The 19,550-nt window shown below is 39.8% G+C and overlaps 1 protein-coding gene across 3 annotated transcripts in view; it reads left to right on the top strand.

Annotated features, from left to right (window-relative positions):
* LOC148865202 (uncharacterized) overlaps positions 1–19,550 on the top strand; it is a 60,787-nt gene that overhangs the window by 8,910 nt on the left and 32,327 nt on the right. For 2 of the 3 annotated variants that reach the window (XR_016110757.1, XM_088981061.1), the window contains exon 5: positions 10,567–10,767. Coding sequence is in view for 2 of the 3 variants with exons in the window: in XM_088981061.1 (XP_088837187.1) it covers positions 10,567–10,767 (201 nt within the window). In the remaining variant the exon portion in view is untranslated. The remainder of the gene's footprint in view (positions 1–10,566; positions 10,768–19,550) is intronic. The other variant, XM_088981062.1, reaches the window with a different exon arrangement.

The raw sequence follows: 19,550 nt of genomic DNA, 5'->3' as shown, positions 1-19,550 counted from the left end.
TCATTTTTTTTGAGAAAAGTTTAACCAAGTTTCATTAAACTAGAAGGGAATAAGAGAGGATGTACAAAACAGGGGAGAACCCCAAAGAGATTACAAGGGAGGAATTCTGTCACTGTACAGATTTTCTAAGCGAGCACTTAGCTTGGCTAAGCCATCTGCAATAGAATTTAACTCCATCAGGATCCAAAACAGATTTGCATTTAGACAATTCAAGGAGTCCCTTGCTTCTTCCAGGTAATGGTTCAACCTCCAAGGACCCCCTTCCTTATCCTTTAGCCATTTGATGGTATTTGCTGAGTCCCCTACTATGGAGAGATTCTGAATACCCAAACTTTTTACTATTCTGATTCCAGTTAGAGCAGCCAGCACTTCAGGCTTGGTTGAACCTGTAAATCCAATTGGCCCACTGAAAACCCAGTGAATCTCATCTCTTTCATCTCTTAAGGTGCCCCCAATTCCAGCTAAACCTGGATTACCTGCAGCATTCCCGTTGAATGTAAGATCATCCCACCATCCTTAAATACTTCCAGTTGTCTTATGGGAGTCTGAGTGAAGTGTGGAAGGGAAAGAATGGTTTGAATATTTCTGCTATGATCATCATTTGAGAGATCTTGGAACAGCTCTGAATTAACCACCCAGAAGCCACAGAGATAGAAGATATCTGAAATTAACTCATCGGGAGATCTGAGTTTATTTTCAAATAATCGCTTGTTTCTTTCCTCCCAAAATCCCCACATTACTGCATGTAGCACCGTTTTCCAGTAGAGTTTGCCTCTTCTGCTTAGACCATAACCTTTCCACTGATGAGTGAGGTCTTGAATGTGTTCTGGGAAAACCCAATGACAGCCTATCAGGTTTAAGAAGTGTTGCCAGATCTTTTGAGTGAAATTACAGTGTATAAGAAGGTGATCGGCTGTTTCTCTATCTCGCAGACACAAGCAACAGGTGTGAGGAGAAATGTAACGTCTTCCCAAACTCTTCTTCTGAAGGAGATCACAGGTGTTCATTCTTTGAAGGCAGGCTTCCCATACAAAAAAGCAAACTCTAGAAGGGGTGTTGCTGCACCAGATTTTTTTGGAAGGGAATGTTGAGCTATCTTCCCCAGTGGCTAAAGCCAATAGTGATCTGGAAGGGAATTCACCATTTGGGTGAAGGGTCCACACTCAGGTATCAAGGGAGTGGGGGGAGATATAGACCTCTTTTATTGCTTGGAAGAGGGACACAAGATTAGAGAATTCTTGGTCCCTTAGGGGTCTCCTCAGCTGTAAACTTAGATTGTTGACAGCAGGAAGGTCAGGAATGCAAGAGGAAACACTTGAGTCTTTATCTAGGGAGAGGTTGAAAAGTCTAGGGAAGGAAGCTGCTAAGGTAGAATTCCCCCACCAAAGGTCGTTCCAGAATTTGATTTTTGAACCATTCACCACTCTATATCTAACAAAAGAAAAGAAGGAAGGGTGTGAGGAGACTATACCTTTCTGTTTGAAGATTTTACTCGGTTTGAGAGGAGATTGCTATCCCATCCGTTGTTGTTTAATCCATACTTGCTTGTGATGACAGCTGTCCAAAGAAGATTGGATTCAATGGGGAATCTCCATAGCCATTTACCCAGAAGAGAAGTGTTTTTTTCTTTTAGATGTCCAATTCCAAGACCCCCTTCCTCCCTTGGCTTACAAACCTGATCCCAACTTACCAAATGATTTCTTTTTTCCCCTCTCCCGTCCCACAGGAAGTTTCTTTGAATTTTCTCAATTAAATTTTTTACTTTCATTGGGATTTGGAACACCAAAAGGAAATAGATAGGAAAATTAGCTAGGGAGGCTTTTAGAAGAGTGAGTCTTCCCCCTTTAGATAGATAACATCTCTTCCAGGATGCTAGCTTCTTCTTGCACTTCTCCACCGCTGGCCCCCAAAAGCTAAGGGATCTTGGGTTACCTCCAAGGGGCATCCCTAAAAAGGAAATAGGGAGGTTTTCCACTTTGCGTTCCAGTTCTCAATTGAACAGTTCTAGGAGATCTCTTGTTACAGAATTTATGGCTACTATGCTGCTTTTGCTGAAATTGACCCTCAAACCGGTAATCAGTTCAAAACATTCAATTATCCTTTTTGCATTGGCGATATTCTCTATGGAGGTATCCAGAAACAAAATGATGTTATCAGCAAATTGTAAATGAGAAATAGGAACCGGGTTCCTCCCTATTTCGAACCCTGTCACTAAATTCAGATGATTGGATTTCTCAAAGAGGTAATTAAAAACATCTATCACCAGAGTGAAGAGGAAGGGATAAAGTGGGCAGCCCTGTCTGAGCCCTCTACCTGCTTTGAAGTAACCTTTAGGTTCCCCGTTAACTATCACTGAAAACCATGAGGAGCCAGTGCAACCTTTCATCCACTTGATCCATCTGCTACCGAAACCCCTCAGTTTTAGGTAGTCTAAGATGTAATCCCAATCTACTTTGTCATACTCTTTTTCAAGGTCTAATTTAACCAGAACCCCAAGCTTCCTAGAAGCTTTTCTATCTTCTACACATTCATTTGCAATTACGATGCTGTCTACAATCTGTCTTCCCTTGACGAAAGCGAATTGATTTGGGGATATCAACCCTTCTAATACTTCTTTGAGCCTCTTTGCTAACACCTTGGCTAAAATTTTGTAAATGCTTCCCACCAAAACTTATTGGTCTAAAATCCTTGACCTCTAAGATTCCCCCTTTCTTTGGGATAAGACAAAGGAAGATTGAATTTACTCCTTTGTTTACAATGGCAGAGGAGTGAAAATCCCTGAAGAATTCTATTAAATCTTCTTTAACAGTATCCCAACACTTTTGAAAGAAGAACAAGGGGAAGCCATCTGGCCCAGGAGCCCTGTCTCCATCCATGCTAAAAACAACCTCTTTAATTTCTGATACTTTGAAGCTTCTTTCCAGCCAAGACTTCTTTTCTAAAGGCAGGGTTGAGCCTTCCCAACTCCTCAAGAAATGACTGCAATCTCTCTCCTTAGAGTACAAGCTTCTGAAGAAGGTAAGAAAAGCTTCTGTGATCTCATCAGCATTCTCTACTTCCCTTTGGTCCACTTTCAATTTGGAGGTGAAATTTTTGTTGCGCCTTCCTGAAGCATAAACATGGATGAATCGAGAGTTATTATCTCCTTTAGCCATCTCACTTTCGATCTCTGCCTCCAATAAATTTCCTCTCTTCTGATTACCTTGTCCCGCAATTTCCTCAAGTCGGCTCTCCTTACTTTGCCTGAGTTATCTAGAGAGCCATTTTGTTCCCTTAGATCTAACTCTTCGAGCTTCGAAAGAATTCTCCTTTTCTCATCTTCAGAGGCTCTGAACTCTTCTTTTCCCCAAACTTTTAACTTCTTTTTTAGGAATTTTAGCTTCTGTAATAGTTTGTAACCAGACCAACCCTCCACATTGCATTCCTTCCACCAATCATCTATGTTTTTTGGAGAAATCCTTGTGCAAGGCTCACACTTTTTCCAGTCCGAACAGGGATTTTCTTTTAGTGATTAATAATTCCATATTCAACACTAAGGGCCAATGATCAGAAGTGCATCGGGGCCGAATTTCTTGGAGTAAATTGGGAAAATTCTTAATCCATTCTTGATAGAGGAGAAATCTATCAAGTCTGCAACTGATGTTATTTTCCTGCATATTTGACCAAGTGAATTGTCCATTCTTGAGGGGAAGGTCACATAGGTTGTGTCTGGAAATGAAACTGGAAAAATTTCTCATGCTTCTAGTTGAATCTCTACCCCTTGAGTGCTCTTGGCTGAATCTTGTGACCTTAAAATCTCCTGCTATACACCATGGAATGTCTTCCTCTCCATGCAAGGAATCCAACTCCTCTCAGAATCATTCCCTCTCATAGGGAGAGTTAGGACCATACACCCCAGTTAAGATCCAATTGAATTCATCTTTAATGTTGGTGAAGAGTACCGAGATTGAGAATTCTCCTTTGTTAATCTCCAAGCCCGTGAGTTCGTCTTCTTTCCAAGCTAAGATGATACCTCCTGAAGATCCCACTGCAGGAATGGCTTTCCATTTCTTACCCCTTATCCCCCATATTTCTTTCATTAACTTCTTGTCAACTGTCTCTTTTTTTTGATTCCTGTAGAATGACTATGTCCGAATTTTCTCTTTTTAAGGTCTCCTTCACTAAGTTTCTTTTGAGATGACCTCCCAACCTCCTGACATTCCAGCTTAAGATTTTCATCAATCCTCTCTTCTGGAATTTCCCTTGTTTGTTCTACTACCTCCTGAATTTCGATCCTGTAATCCCCATTGAAGCCTTTGTAATTCCTTTTTAGGTCCCTCTTTCCTGCTTTCTTCCTGAGAGTTTTTAATTATGCAATCTCTCTCCTTAGTTATTCCCATTTTTCCTCCACTTGTCTCCTTCTTTCAATTCCCAGTAAATTTGTTAACTTTTCCAAACCTAGTTCCCCCGGATCCTTGCTTCCAGTGCTAATTAGGGTAGCTGTCTGAAGAGGGTCTGATTGCTTTGGGTGGGATAGCTCTCCTGTCAAACCTGGACGATCGAAGGAAGAAGAAAAATGATTAGAAGTCAGAGGGAGGTCTAAATTTTGAGATTAAAAGTCTGAATGAGAGAGGGTGGGAGAAGTCTCGGTTGATGGCCGCTGAGCTTGACTAGGATTGGGAGAGGAGACTGACGAATCTCTTCCTTGTATGCGACCAAGGCTCTTTGAGTCTGAAAGCTTCCCGTAGTCCAGATTGATTAACTGAGTTTGTTCTAGGATCTTGACACTCCCCGAAGCTACATTCCCTTCGAATAGGCTTTGGGCCCTTTCCAATGCTTTCTCCTGAGGGTTTGGATCACACTCTGTTGCATAGGAGTTGGAATCTTCTCCTGAATCGTCTTCCTCAGTAACTGATGTAGAGTTAGAGCTCATTGCAGGGGTAAGAGCATTGAAGACGATGTTATTTTTCTTCTGACCCAAGCTGGGAGGAGTTTCAAGCACTGAGAGGCCAGAGTAGGAGGGGGTCTTGAGTAGGCTTGAATAACTTGGGTCTGGGTCCACCTAAGAGTCATGGGCCTTTAATGATAAGCCCATGGTTTTGAACTGATAGTACTTCGGGTTGGGTTTCGGATCCTGGTTTCTGGGTGGCAGTTTTGAGTCTTGGGAAGTCTTTAAGAAGGATTGAGACTATCTAGTTTCCTTCCTAATTTTGAATTTCTGAACCATATTCAAGTCGGAGAGGTTGAGCGTCTGAGGGTTCTTGGCAGGGCGAACTTTGGATGGGATGCAGGAGTGTCTCGATGGGCTACTTTTTCCTCACTGTGGAAAGCAAAAATCTATTCATAGTGTTCTTCACTAATTTCTCAGCTTCATCAGGTATGGTGTGTGTTCTGGGGAGGGTGTAAAATTTTGGGAAGATGTTTGGATTGGATGTTCAACTTTCAAGGATTTGTTCCCTTCTCTTTATTCTGTCTCTTTGTATAAAAAGAAGTGTGTGTCAGACTTTCTTACTCCTATTCTTCCTAGGAGTCACAATTGGAATTTTGGGTTCCAAAGAGGGTTGAGAGATGCTGAAATTGCGGAGCTGAATGGGTTGTTGCTACTTCTTGAATCCATTTGTTTAGATCCTACTAATCTGGACAAGTGTATCTGGTTCCTCATCCTAAAGGGTCTTTTACTTGTGCTTCTTTCTTTAAATCTCTTTTCTTGTCCTCCCCTTCTTAGTCTTTCCCTGTGAAGGAAGTGTGGTATCGGCCTATTCCTATTAAAGTTGGAGCTTTTTGTTGGGAAGTGTATCATGGGAAGATTAACACTGGATATGCTACAAAAAAGAAGACCTTTCATGTGCTTATCCCCAGACTGGTGCACTCTATGTAAATCAAATGAAGAGAACTGTTTCCACTTACTAATTTCCTGTCCTTTTGCTGCAGATATTTGGGAATGACTTCTCTTTGTATGGTTGCAACCTTGCAGGCGGGCCTTGCCAACGGAGGTAGATAAGTCTTTTGACCCTTTACCTTAATTTAGCCTAAAAAGAGGGGAAGGATCATTTGGAGAAGTGCTAGAGCAGCAATAATTTGGATTTTGTGGGAAGAAATAAACTATAGAATCTTCTTAGGAAAGGAGAGAAGTAAAGAAGAGGTAAGAGATTGTATATTGGTGAGGATGATACATTGGCTTAGGAACCTGGCTTCTTTCTCTCATTGGTCCTTTGATGATTTATGGAGAAATTGGAAGGTAGTGGCGAAAAGCTCCTCCTCAACAGTAAAAGAGAAGGTTTTGTGGACCCAGCTGAAGACTTTTTGAAATTAAACTTTGATGGGAGTAGCCAAGGTAATCCAGGTCCCTCAGGTATAGGAGGAGTGTTGAGAAACAAGGAAGGAAGCATTATGGCTCTATTCTCTGGTCCTGTGGGATCGGAGGACTCTGTGATGGCAGAACTGCTTACTGTCATGAAAAGGGTACAGATTTCAAATGAACTGGGTATGACAAATTTGGAGATTGAAGGAGATTGAAAGCTGGTAATTGGTTGGTTGAAAGATCCAGACTCGACAATTTGGTGTTATAGGGGTGAGATGAAATTTAAATGGCTAACCAGGAACATGAACTTGAGAATAAATTGGGTTAGGAGAACATCTAATGCTATAGCAGATGGGTTAGCTAAACAAGGGGTAAACAGGGATAGCTTGTATTTGTCTCAGTTGTAATTGATTTCTGTTTTTTTCTCTGTTTTTTTTAATGTCTAAGTGAGAGGTAGCATCTCGTGCCTCTCTGTGGGAGGCTTGTATTGTTTATTTCTTATGACTATTAATATACAATCTTTTTACTTATCAAAATTTGTAAGAAAAATAATCTATAAATGGTTATACTTATTATCACATTTTTTGATCATCAAAGAAGAATTTTATTTGAAATTAAATTTAAAAAGTTTTACAACTTTGTGTATGGGACTAGAAATCCCATACTATTACATATTTCTGTCCCTTTTACAATGCAGCCCAAAACAATTGTTGCCTCAAAGCCCCTTGTTTAGCCCCTTGTACAATGCTAGCCCATTTGTACTCCTAACCCATTTGAATTCTGCCTCTACCTCCCTTGCAACCTTTTCCACTTCCCTTATCACTTATTTGAAAGTCCACGGAGTAGTTCTATTGTTTTTAGCCCAAGAGATGATCACCTTGGAATCCCCTTCAGCCTCAATATGCCTCATTCCTAGTTTCTTGGTTATCTTCAATCCTTGTAGCAATGCCATTACCTCAGTTTTTAGAGAATTGCCTATGCCAATAGGTCCAGAGGATAATGCTAATATTCTCCTTTCAGAATTTCTGATTACTCCCTCAATACCTGACAATCCCGGATTTCCAAATGAACTTCCATCAAAATTCAGTTTAATTCTGTTACCATCTGAAGGTTTCCATTCCGTCCTTACTCTCTCTTTCACTCTTGAATATTGTGCTATTTCTGTCCAGGATCTTATAATGTCTGTGACTAAGAACTCTTGGAAAATATGCAAAGAGCTTACCCAATGGGCTACTTTAACTTTAATTGTGTCAATTACCTCCTCCGTTGTTCTACTCTTGTCTAAGAATATTCTGTTATTCCTTTCTTCCCATATCACCCAACAAATAGCTGCCTTTGTAGCTTTCCACATAACCTTCCCTCATTTCTTTGATTGCCTCAAAAAGTCTCGGTTGAAAAGTCCTGCCACATCTTGAGGGGAAACCCACCTGCAACCAAAGAGAAGACAAAAAGATTCCCAAATATGATGCACAAAAGAACAAGATAATAATAGATGTCAAGGTTTCACCACTTTCCTTACAAAGGGAGCACATGTGAGGAGAAAGGCAAGCATAAGGCCTTCTTTTCTGCAGCATATCACACGTATTAACCTTGCCAAGGAAAATTTTCCAACAGAAGGCTTGAATTTTTGGGGGGATAGGCTTACTCCAAATTTGTTTTACAGGGAAGTCCCCAACCGTGTTATCACATTTTTGAACCCACATCTTGTGTCTAATTTTATCCTAAGCGTTTGGGGCTCTATATTCATATATTATAGATTTGATAAAGATAAGAGTCCCCTCAAGTGTCATGATGGCGTCACTCTCTACATATTTCTGACATTTTTTCGATAGTAAAGGAAAAGAAAAACATTATTAAGATAAAAACAGTAATACATGCTCACTATGGAGTTTTCACCAGAACAGAGATCTCTTATGATGATTCCTTACAATAAAAAACAGACCGAAAAAAAAAACTGAAATCATTCAATTCCTGCTTAAGACTCCACCAACCCATGCTGATTGTAATTCTATTCTACTGATGTTTTTAAACCACCCTCATTGTATAGGGTCATTTTTGTAATTTTGGTTGTTTTCTTAATGAATACAATTTTTGAAAAAAAACAGCAAAAAAATCCTTATGACCAATGCACCAGTCTACCACCACTCGCTAACTGTGTCTTTGTTCTTCAAAAGTTCATCTATTTCTTTATTTCTACACTCCCCAGCAGACTGCAAAAGGAATCACACTTCATGAAATCTTTGCCTTTTTTGGCTCCCACTGGTTCTAGGCCAATGAGATAAAAATTCAGATGACTGATTTGGAGCTGTCCTCTGCCTCTTCAAAGTTATAAAGAAAAACTCCCAAATGAAATCCACAAAACTGAATTTGCAAAATAATGAGTCATACTGTCCTCTTTTCACGTTACATGCATATTAGGGAATTTGAAGGCCCCTATTCTTCAGGTGATCCACTGTCAGAATACTATCCATTAGACCAGCCATGCAAAGGCTTCCTGACTCTGAGGGATGGGATTACCCCCCTGAAATGGCATCTTTTCCCCTCTAAATTTCTGACCACTCTACCATAGAATGGATTAGTTGTGAAATTTCGGTTCTTGCTTTCTTCCCACTCTCTCTCAAGTGTCATCTGGTTCATTGTTTTCCATTTTAACCACTTCCAATCTAGTAAGCACTAATATACATTCCTCCACACCTGAATCTTGGACATCACACCACTTGAAATGGCATCTTTTCCCCTCTAAATTTCTGACCACTCTACCATAGAATGGATTAGTTGTGAAATTTCGGTTCTTGCTTTCTTCCCACTCTCTCTCAAGTGTCATCTGGTTCATTGTTTTCCATTTTAACCACTTCCAATCTAGTAAGCACTAATATACATTCCTCCACACCTGAATCTTGGACATCACACCACTTGATCTCCTCTCCTCCCAAAACATGGACTAACCATTATTTCCTTGTCACTTATCCTACCATACAGCCTTGGGCATAATTCATGTAACTTACCTTCACTAAACCATTATCCTCCCCAAATCTTACATTTTAACATTCCTCCTCTAACACAAACTTCATATAACTTTTAAATCCCAACTGGAAATTCATAAGTCCTTTTCAAATGCTTACTCTATATGTAGAAGTAGTTTCCCTTGTGCCCCACCCGAACCTCACCATGCCATACTTGCATCCCACCACTCTTCTCCACAACACCCCCTTTCCTTCCCAAATCTCCATAACCACTTGGACAGCAAGGCCTTATTGATTCTCTTACTCTTCTAATGTCCAATCTACCTTGATTGTTTTGGTCTGCTTACTTTCTTCAAACTCAAAAATGAAATCTTTTTCTTTTTCCTCCACCTTCCACAGAAAATCTCTTTGAATCTTCTCAATCTGATTATTAATCTCTGATGGAACCTTTGATAATGATAAATAATAAACTGGTATACTGGCAATTGCACTCTTAATAAGAGTAACCCTTCCCCCTAGAGACAGCTATTTGTATTTCCATGTGGCTTATTTCTTCCCGTCTATCAATACTTGAGGATGCTTCTTTCACTCCAATTGGCATTCCCAAATATGTGATGGAAAATGGCCTATCGTACAGCCCAATTCCACAACACACTTAAGTAAAGAACCCTCTATCTTCCCCACCCTATCATCATGCTCTTATTCAAATTAATCTTCACCCCTGATAAGCCTTCTAGGTTCATAGTAGCTTTAAGAGCCTAAATGTAGCCTTAATGAAATTTAATGTGTCAGCACATTGCAAGTGTGAAATAATTATTCCTTCCACACCTACTCTAAAAGCCTTCAACAAATCCTCTTTACCCATTTTTGTTATTTTTCTTAGCACTTCCACAACTAGTATAAACACCAAAGGAGACTTATGTGTTGTTCATCTCTGTGCTCCTAGCCTCCTACTGTCCTACAGTCCACACAAGCTCTATGCCCCACCTTGTTTTGCAATTTTGCTTGATCAATGATAACCCTCCAAATTTTGACTTTTATATATTTTAAAAGTTATCCATAGAAGAAAGGTTTATTTTAAATACATGGCAAGGTCTTTGGGCCAAAATTTGTTCCATGAATGTAGAGTGAGGAGAGGAACATGAGACTCCTTTTTGGCTACAAACTAGTTATGGTCACTGTTATGGTCATACTTGCTTTTTATCACTGTTATGGTCACTATTATCACTAATTATTATTATTATTATTATTATTATTGTTATTATTATAGTTCGACTTTATCAGTTTTCCTTGAAGACTTGTCTCTTTTTCTTTTCTACACAGAGAGACCCATTGATGTCACATTTTCGTAGACAGTATCCAGCACGTTCGTTCCAGAACTCTTCAATTCGGTCATCAAACCGTGGTCGAGTTTCAACCTCTGCAAGAATGGCAAGACCGAGAGCTAGCTTTCTTGGTCAATCTCCTATCATATCATCTAGGGAGAGAACTATTGAGTTTCCATCAACTATGGATTTTGAGACGGTATTTCTTCTTATTCCCCATATGCCATTTGATATTTGTTCATATAATTTCTTGTTACTTTTGGCTTCTTCACCAGTCTATTTTTTTTTTCTTTTTCTTTTCCTTATTGATTTCATCAATTGGTCATTTTTGATGTTGGACCCATAGAGTCATAATTTGATTTCTGTGAATTCAGTACAATTGTGAGGTTGGATCATGCTAAAACTTATTAATGCTCTTTAATCATATTGTGGTATATCTTTTTTTTTTGATCAATAACCAGAAAATTTCATTAATTAATGAAGAAGATACAAGTGAACAACCCGGAGAGTGATAAACTCTCTTAACTCTCTCCAAGATGACAAAAACGTACAGCAATTACAGAACAGCCCAAAAGAGTTGATCCCTTTCCACCCCTTGCTTTGCCAAAACATCGGCAAAGACAATTGCACTCCTTTTAACCCACTGCAACTTGATCTCTATATCTTGAATTAAAGACTTAAACTACCTCCTTTCATTGACAAATTTGCAGCAGCCAGTCTCATCTTTTTGCAGCCAGTCAACTACCAGCTTTGAATCCCCTTCTATGATCAACCTTCTTATATTCAGCTCCTTGCCCTTCCATCACAGCCAAGATTTCTGCCCTCAAGGAGTCTCCCACATCTATTGGCCCTGAGTAAAGGGCAATAACTCCTCCCTCTTCGTTCTGAAAAACACCTTCAATACCTGAAGGGCCTGGATTCCCCTCATTACTACCATTGAAATTCAGCTTAATAAATCTGCTAGGACATATGGTGGTATATCTCCATGAAAGGAAATTATGTGTTAGACAATCTGCTACTTGTGGCCGATAGGAAAAATTATAAATTATCTGAAGAACTCTAAGATTGATAGTCTTGATTTAAAATCCTCAAGAAGGATTGGGCATCTTTTTAATTTTTAACATTTTTAAAATTAATATAAAACATCAAAAACAACGTGTTCAAAAAATGAGTGTAGTTGAGATGGGTGAGTGACAAGACCATGAAAGTATGGAATTAGAAATGAGTGAGGGATAGCTGATTGAGATGGTTTGGTCATGTGCATGGATGATCAATGACTGCACCAGTGAGGAGTGACTTGGTGCAAGTAGAAGGCTATAAAAGAGCAAGGAGAAGACCAAAGAAAGTGTTGATTGAAGTGGTAAGATATGATCTAAAGACTATCAATGGTAGGACAGGATTTGTATAGCCAACATAAAATAGTTGGATTTAAGGCTAAGTTTGAGTTGAGTTTAAAATTAATAGATCAAAGTCAGGGGGAAGTATAGTTATGCAAATGATATTGGTTAACAAAATTAGGACATAATCTTCTTTATATTCATCTTCAATAGCGTTCAGAGTATGGTATATTGAAACCTACTAACTTGTAACCTTCCATGTGCCTAGAAACATTAAGTATATTATTGCAACTCTGAAGATAAGAAATATGTTAATATGCTAGAGGAGGTCTGCACCTGTCCATTTCATGGAGTTTAAACCATTCTTCATGATGATACTTGGGTATATGAATATGGTTGGTTTACTTGCCATGACAAAATACTGGGTATTGCATAATCACTTCTAGAGTATATGCATTTCTTTTATCGATAAAAGTATTGTTCTGATGGTTCAGATACAGCCTATTCAGAGAGAGAGAGAGAGAGAGGGAGGGAGGGAGAATTTGTTGAATAGGAGAGTCAATCCTTCTCCTAGTCGACCATAACTATTTACTATATTAATGAAAGATGCAAAGTCTAATATGCTCCTACTTAAGAATGGGAAAAGTTACTTAAAACAAAACAGAATTGATAATGCACAACTTAAAATACAATGAAAAGACAAAGCTACCCCTGCTCAGATGACTCTAACACTCCCCCTCAAGCTAGAGAATATATGTCATAATCCTAACTTGTTACATATATAGTTCACTCTTCCTGAACTCAACCCTTTTGTGAACAAGTCTGCCCATTGACTACCCGAACTCAAGTGCTTTGTGCTTATCACTCCAGTGAGGATTTTCTTCCTTACAAAATGGCAACCAACCTCTATATGTTTTGTCCTCTCATGAAAAACCGGATTAGATGAGATGTAGATTGCGGCTTGGTTGTTATAGTACAATCTCATAGGTTTGCTCATTGAGAATCCAACTTCTTGTAGAAGATTTTTCAACCATACTAATTCACTTGTGGTGTGTGCCATGGTCCTGTATTCAACTTCAGCACTACTACTTGCCACAACAGTTTGCTTCTTACTATTCCATGTTACTAGATTTCCTCCAAAAAACGTGCAATAACCTGTAGTGGATCTCCTGTTAGACACCGAGCCTGCCTCTGCATCTATGTACCCAACTATTTCAAGACTTCCTCCCGGCTTGTACAACAACTTGCGACCTGGAGCTCCCTTCGAATACTACATAATTCTAAGAACTACATCCCAATGAGGTACTCGGGGGTTTTGCATAAATTGGCTCACCACACTGACGACAAAGGAGATATCTGGTCTGGTAATGGTTAGGTAGTTCAACTTTCCCACTAATTGTCTATATCTTCTAGGATCATCAAGCATTTCACTTGCATCACTGATCAACTTAACATTTGGTTCTATGGGTGTTTCAATTGGCTTAGCACCTATCAACCATGTTTCTTCCAACAAATAAAGAACATATTTTCTTTGGCACAAATTTATAACTTGTTTCAATCTGGCAACTTCTATACCAAGAAATACTTAAACTTCCCAAGATCTTTTGTTTGGAAATGGTCTTGTAGAAAGGCCTTTAGCCTGTTAATCCTTAGTCTACCATTACCAGTTATGATTATATCATCCACATAAACCACTAATAAAATCTTTTCGGCTTCAGAATCATAGTTAAACATTGAGTGGTTGATCTGACATTGTTTTATTCCGAAGTCTTTCACCACTTCACTAAACTTACCAAACCAAGCACGAGGAGGATGCATTTTTAATGTCAAGCTGAAACAAAGGCCAATCATATATAATTGCTAAGGAAATCAAGACTCGAATTGAACCAATATTAGCCACAGGGGAGAAGGTTTCCACATAATCTACCCCACATAACTGAGAGTAACCTTTAGCAACCAGTTGGGCTTTCAACCGTTCCACACTAACGTTTGGTAAATATTTAACAGTATACACCCATTTACAATCTACAACATGCTTACCTGGAGGAAGAGTGGTGAGCTTCCATGTGTGATTGTGTTGAAGAGCAGAAAGTTCCTCCTCCATTGCTTGACGCCACCCTGTTGACAATGGGAAGATCAAGGTCAGAAGAGGTAGGCAACACTAGGGTACGAGCAACTACAGGATCTATAGACAAGGTAGAAGCCGGAGGAGGTGTCGGTGTCTATAGATGAGTATACATGTGCCGAATCAGTGATCGTTCAATATGAATCTACATTGGAGGAGGTGAAGGCTCAGTCACAACAGGAATAACCGGAATGGGATCACCAACTGGAAGAGGAAGAGGGATCAATGGAGAAGATGACGATACATCAGGACTTGAGAAGAATGGCATAGACTCAAAACATGTGACATCAGGACAAACAAATGACTTCCGAGCGGTAGGATTGTAACACTTATACCCTTTCTGGGTCCTAGAATAGCCAAGAAAGATACACTTAGTAGAACGTGTGTCCAACTTGTCTAAACCAGGGCCTAGATTATAGTATAAAGCTTTCTGAATTAAAAAATATGAAATAAAAGAGTTTCTTGAAAGAAGGAAGAGAGAAGGAGAAGAAGAGAAGAAGAGAAGTTGAAAAGAAAGAAGAGCAATAATCTGGCCGCCCCCTTCACTTATTATTTATACTAAAAATAATAGAGCAGTACAAAGATAGCTATGCCCTTAAAGGGCGGCAAGACATAAAACAACATATATAAGACACAAAAGCATAATAAAATTTGGACACACATAACTATTGTGGTCCCCATCTCCTATCTAACAACTAACATAAAACATCTACTCATAAAAATATCATAAAACTGATTAATCTTCAACACTCCCCCTCAAGTTGGGAGTAAATGTCACACATTCCCAACTTGCGTAGATCATGTTCAAGCTTGTTTTTTGCCACTCCTTTAGTGAGAACATCAGCCAGCTGCAACTCTAAAGAGACATAAGGCAAACACACTTCTCCGGTTGTTACCCTTTCTCTTATAAAGTTCTATCAATTTCAATGTGCTTTGTCCTATCATGCTGAATTGTATTGTGGGCAATATAGATTGCAGCTTGATTGTCACAGTATAACATCCTAGGTTCCTCTGCTTTCACCCCAATCTCAGTCAAAAGAGATCTAACCCAAAGAAGTTTTGAGACATCATGAGCCATGGGTCTATACTCAACCTCTACACTTGACCTTACCACAACCGCTTGCTTCTTACTCTTCCAGGAGATCAAGTTTCCACCTACAAAGGTACACACTCCTGATGTAGACCTCCCGTCATCTAAGCATCCTGCTCAGTCTGCATATGTATAGGATTCTAGCTTCAGATTCTCATGATTTGAGAAAAGAATGCCTCTGCCAGGGTGCTTTTTTAGATATGCAAGTATCCTCTCAATAGTTTCCTAGTGCTGAACCCAAGGTGCATGCATGTACTGACTCACAACACTGACAACATAAGAAATATCTGGTCATGTCATACACAAATACAATAGTCGATTTTCCATTCTTTGATATCTCCCCACATCCTTTTCCAACTCACCATCCACATCATTAATTCTGTGATTTGGATAAATAGGAGTGTCTGCTGGTTTGGTCCCCAGCTTCCCAATCTCCCACAGTAGGTCAAGTACATACTTCCTCTGTGAAATGAAGATCCCATGCTTGAATCTTGCAACTTCAATCCCCAAGAAGTATTTGAGCTCACGAAGATCTTTGATCTCAAGTTCTTGTTGCAATGATTTTTTGAGATCATCAATCTCCTCCAGATCATTTTCTGACACCACTATATCATCCACATGCACAATTAGAATTGACACCAGAGCATCTCTCCTCTTCACAAAGAGAGTGCGATTGGACTGTGTCTGTGTGTATCCAAAACAGATGAGTGCCCCTCTAAACCTATCAAACCAAGCCCTAGGTGGCTGTTTCAGTCCATACAGAGATTTTCTAAGCCTGCACACCTTTCCCTTACCAACATTCTCATAAAAGCCTGCTGGAATGTCCATATATACCTCCTCCTGTAAATCACCATTGAGAAAGGCATTTTTGACATCAAGCTGGAACAAAGGCCATGAATAGGTGGCTGTAGAAGGAAACAAACTGAACTCGTCTTAGCTACTGGTGCAAAGGTTTCCAGATAATCAACACCATAGGTCTGAGTATACCCTTTTGCTACCAACCTTGCCTTGTACCTCTCTTTCTTGCCATCAGCCCTATACTTCACTGTGAATACCCATCTGTATCCGACTGTCTCCTTGTCTGGGGGGAGATCAACTATTTCCCAAGTTTGGTTTTTAACCAAAGCATCCATCTCATCTTGCATGGCTGTTTTCCACTCAGGTTTGGAGAGCCTCAGTAACATTTCTGGGTATAAACACAAAATCAAGGGAAGAAAGAAAAGCACGGTAGGAGGGTGATAAGGCACTGTAGGAAAGATGGTGTGAAATGCAATGGGTTGTACACTTTCTCTTCCCCTTACGAAGTGCAATGGGAAGATCAACATCAGTGGGATCGGTTGCAACAATGGTGTTAGGGGCAAGAACATTATCATCAGAAAGCATGACATGCTCAGGCTCAAGAGGAATACCTGGAACTGTATCTGTCGAATCTAGAGTTTCAGAAGGACTAATAGAGAGTGGTGTGGGTTGAGGATGTGTGGAGTCAACCATCATCTGTCGGCGCTGATATTTCTGTGAGGCTGCCCATAGTGGCTCAGGTAATGAAACTGGAGGTGCAAGTGCTGGCTGAACTGATGCGGGTGTTGGCTGAACTGATGCGGGCACCAAAGAAACAGGAAAAGGAACAGATTGTGAGTTCTCCTCCCCTAAGCTCTCCCCCTGAGGAGAACCACTCGAGAAGAAGAAGGTGGATTCAAAGAAGGTAACATCCATTGTGACAAATCCGCTCCTCGATACTGGGTCATAATAGAAATGCCCCTTTCGGTTCTGAGCATACCCAAGAAAAACACATTTCTTGGCCTTAGGATCCAATTTCTTGCGATGAGGGCCAAGAATGTGAACAAAGAAAACACACTCAAAAACCCTCAGAGGTATATGAAATATCTCCCCATTTGGAAAAAGAAGACTAAATGGCACCTTAAACCCCAAAGTTCGTGAAGGAGCACGGTTGTAAGAACTGCATTTCCCCAGAACTGCATAGGAACTGAAGCACACACCATAAGACTCCTTGCTACCTCCACAATGTGTTTGTTTTTTCTCTCAGCAACTCAATTCTGTTGTGGTGTATATGCATAATTGTTCAGATGAATTATCGCATATTCTAGGAGATACGTGGTCAGGTCTTCAAAGTACTCTCTGGCATTATCTGATCTAAAAACCTTAGTTCTTACTCCAAATTGTGTGAGAACCATTTGGTGGAACTGTCGTACCAAGTTTGGAACCTCATCACGTGACCTCATCAAATATATCCAAGAATATCGTGTATAATCATCCACAAAGAAGAGAAAGTAACGGAATCCTCCCATGGAAGGGATATGATATGGCTCCCATACATCAGTCTGAACAATATTAAAAACAAAAGTACTTCTTTTATTACTTGGCTTAAAAGGCTGTCTATAATGCTTTCCTAATTGACAACTTTCACACTCCAAAGTAGACAACTGAACAAACTAAAAAAACTTTGAGAAAAGACATTTCAAGGAACTAAAAGAAAGGTGTCCCAAGCGATTGTGCCAGAGTGTAATCTGGTTTACTGACTCTGACCCATTACTATTGCTGCTGCTAACATGATGGCCCTAATGTCTCGGAATCTCATCCAGAAGGAAGACTCCATTCACCTCACGACCACTCCCAATCATTTTCTTTGACTCCAGATCCTACAAAACACAATTACTAGGAAGAAAGGTCACTGAGCAATTCAAATTTTTTGTCAAAGAACTAACAGACAGTAGGTTGGTATGAAGGCTAGGGACATGTAAAACCAAAGATAGAGCTATATCTTTGGTGACTCTAGCTGTCCCCTTCCCAGTAATGGGCATATGTGAACCATCTGCTATAGAGACTCTGTTTCTACCGGAGAACAACTGATAGGAACTTAGGTTGCTGCATCATTTACACTTTCCCATACCACAGTTTCTAAGTGATCTATTTCCTGCCATAGGGTTTTCAGCATGGAGAAATACAAAGCAAGAGGTTTTTTCCCTATTTCATACTTATCACCTGATTCCTTAACTGATAGGCTCTAGTTTCATTTTGTTTCTGAGAGTAGGTTTCAGTCACTCCATCCCAAATCTCCTTAGCAGTATTAGCCCATAGGAATTTTTTTGCAATATGAGGTAACATAGAATTACACAGCCAGGACATTACCATGTAATTCTCTTGCACCCATCGGGAAGAGTCTGTATCAGGTTTCTTCTCCTCTCCAATGAGATACACTAATTTTCCACGGGCACCAATAGCCATCTTAGCTGATTGTGCCCACTCCAAATAATTTGTACCATCAAGTTTTATTGTAGTAATGATCCCAGACCAAAAAATATCATTACTACGTCCAAACCCAGTTCCACAGTACCGGTAGATTTCATCTCGGTAATCCAACTCTCCATCTTACTTCAAACAGTTCAACCGTAAAAAAAAATAGATTGAAAACCTTCCAAAAACAATTTAATATCACACACACAGAAACAAACCCTTCTGGAAGAAGAAAACCCTAGTTGGAGAGAAATATCTCTCCTCCCTATGCCTCCCAACAGAGAGGAGTGAATTGATCTCTCCAGGATGCTCAGAAAAATCCAAAAACCAAACCACACTCTTCAGAAAATTAAAAGAAAGCTAACAATACCTGGCCGCCCAAGATCATATCAAAACAAAGAGTCCAACTTTTCTGGGACTATTCCCCGTACTCCAATTCTTCCTGATTCTGATGCCGAACAGTAGGTCAACTTCCCGATGACTAGATCCCACAAAAAAATCCAAGAACTGGGCAATCTACAGCAGATCAATCAGCCCTTTATTATTTCATGGTGACAACAGTCTTAGAACCACCAACCTAGGGCTGCCGCACCTTCCTAACACCTGTAATGGAGATCACAGTAGTCAGGGAATTATCAGAATGGTTGTCGCAACCTTCTACTGTCTGTAACCTAGATTGTAGACCAGAAAAAGGAGAAAAAAAGAAGAGGGTTGATCGCAGTTCCAGGAACTTGAGATTGCACCCTTTTCCTCTTGTTTAAAGTTCTGATACCATGTATTGATGGTTCAGATACAGTCTGTTTAGAGAGAGAGAGAGAGAGAGAGAAGAAGAAGAAGAAGAAGAAGAAGAAGAAGAAGAAGAAGAAGAAGAAGAAGAATTCTGTCAAACTGGAGAGTCGATCCTTCTCCCAGTCAACCATAACTATTTATTATATTAATGAAAGATACTGATAAAACTCAGATTAGATGTTCGTATAAGTTCAGATCAGAAGAAAGAGAAGGAGAAGAGAGAGAGAAGGAGAAGAAGGAGAAGAAGAAGAAGGAGAAAAGGTCACAACCGAACTAGAGAGAAAAATTCATATCCCACTAGTCAGCCCTTCTTTTATTTATACTCTTCTAAGACATACAAGAATTACCATTGTGCCCTTACTTAAGTGAGAGCCACATCAGCTGAACAA

Source organism: Nelumbo lutea, chromosome 3 (genome assembly GCF_056320005.1).
Source record: "Nelumbo lutea isolate HS-2025 chromosome 3, American lotus-T2T, whole genome shotgun sequence".
In the NCBI taxonomy this organism is placed as follows: Eukaryota; Viridiplantae; Streptophyta; class Magnoliopsida; order Proteales; family Nelumbonaceae; genus Nelumbo; species Nelumbo lutea.
The sequence above is the reverse complement of the archived record's forward strand: the minus strand, read 5'-3'. Positions and strand labels throughout refer to the sequence as shown.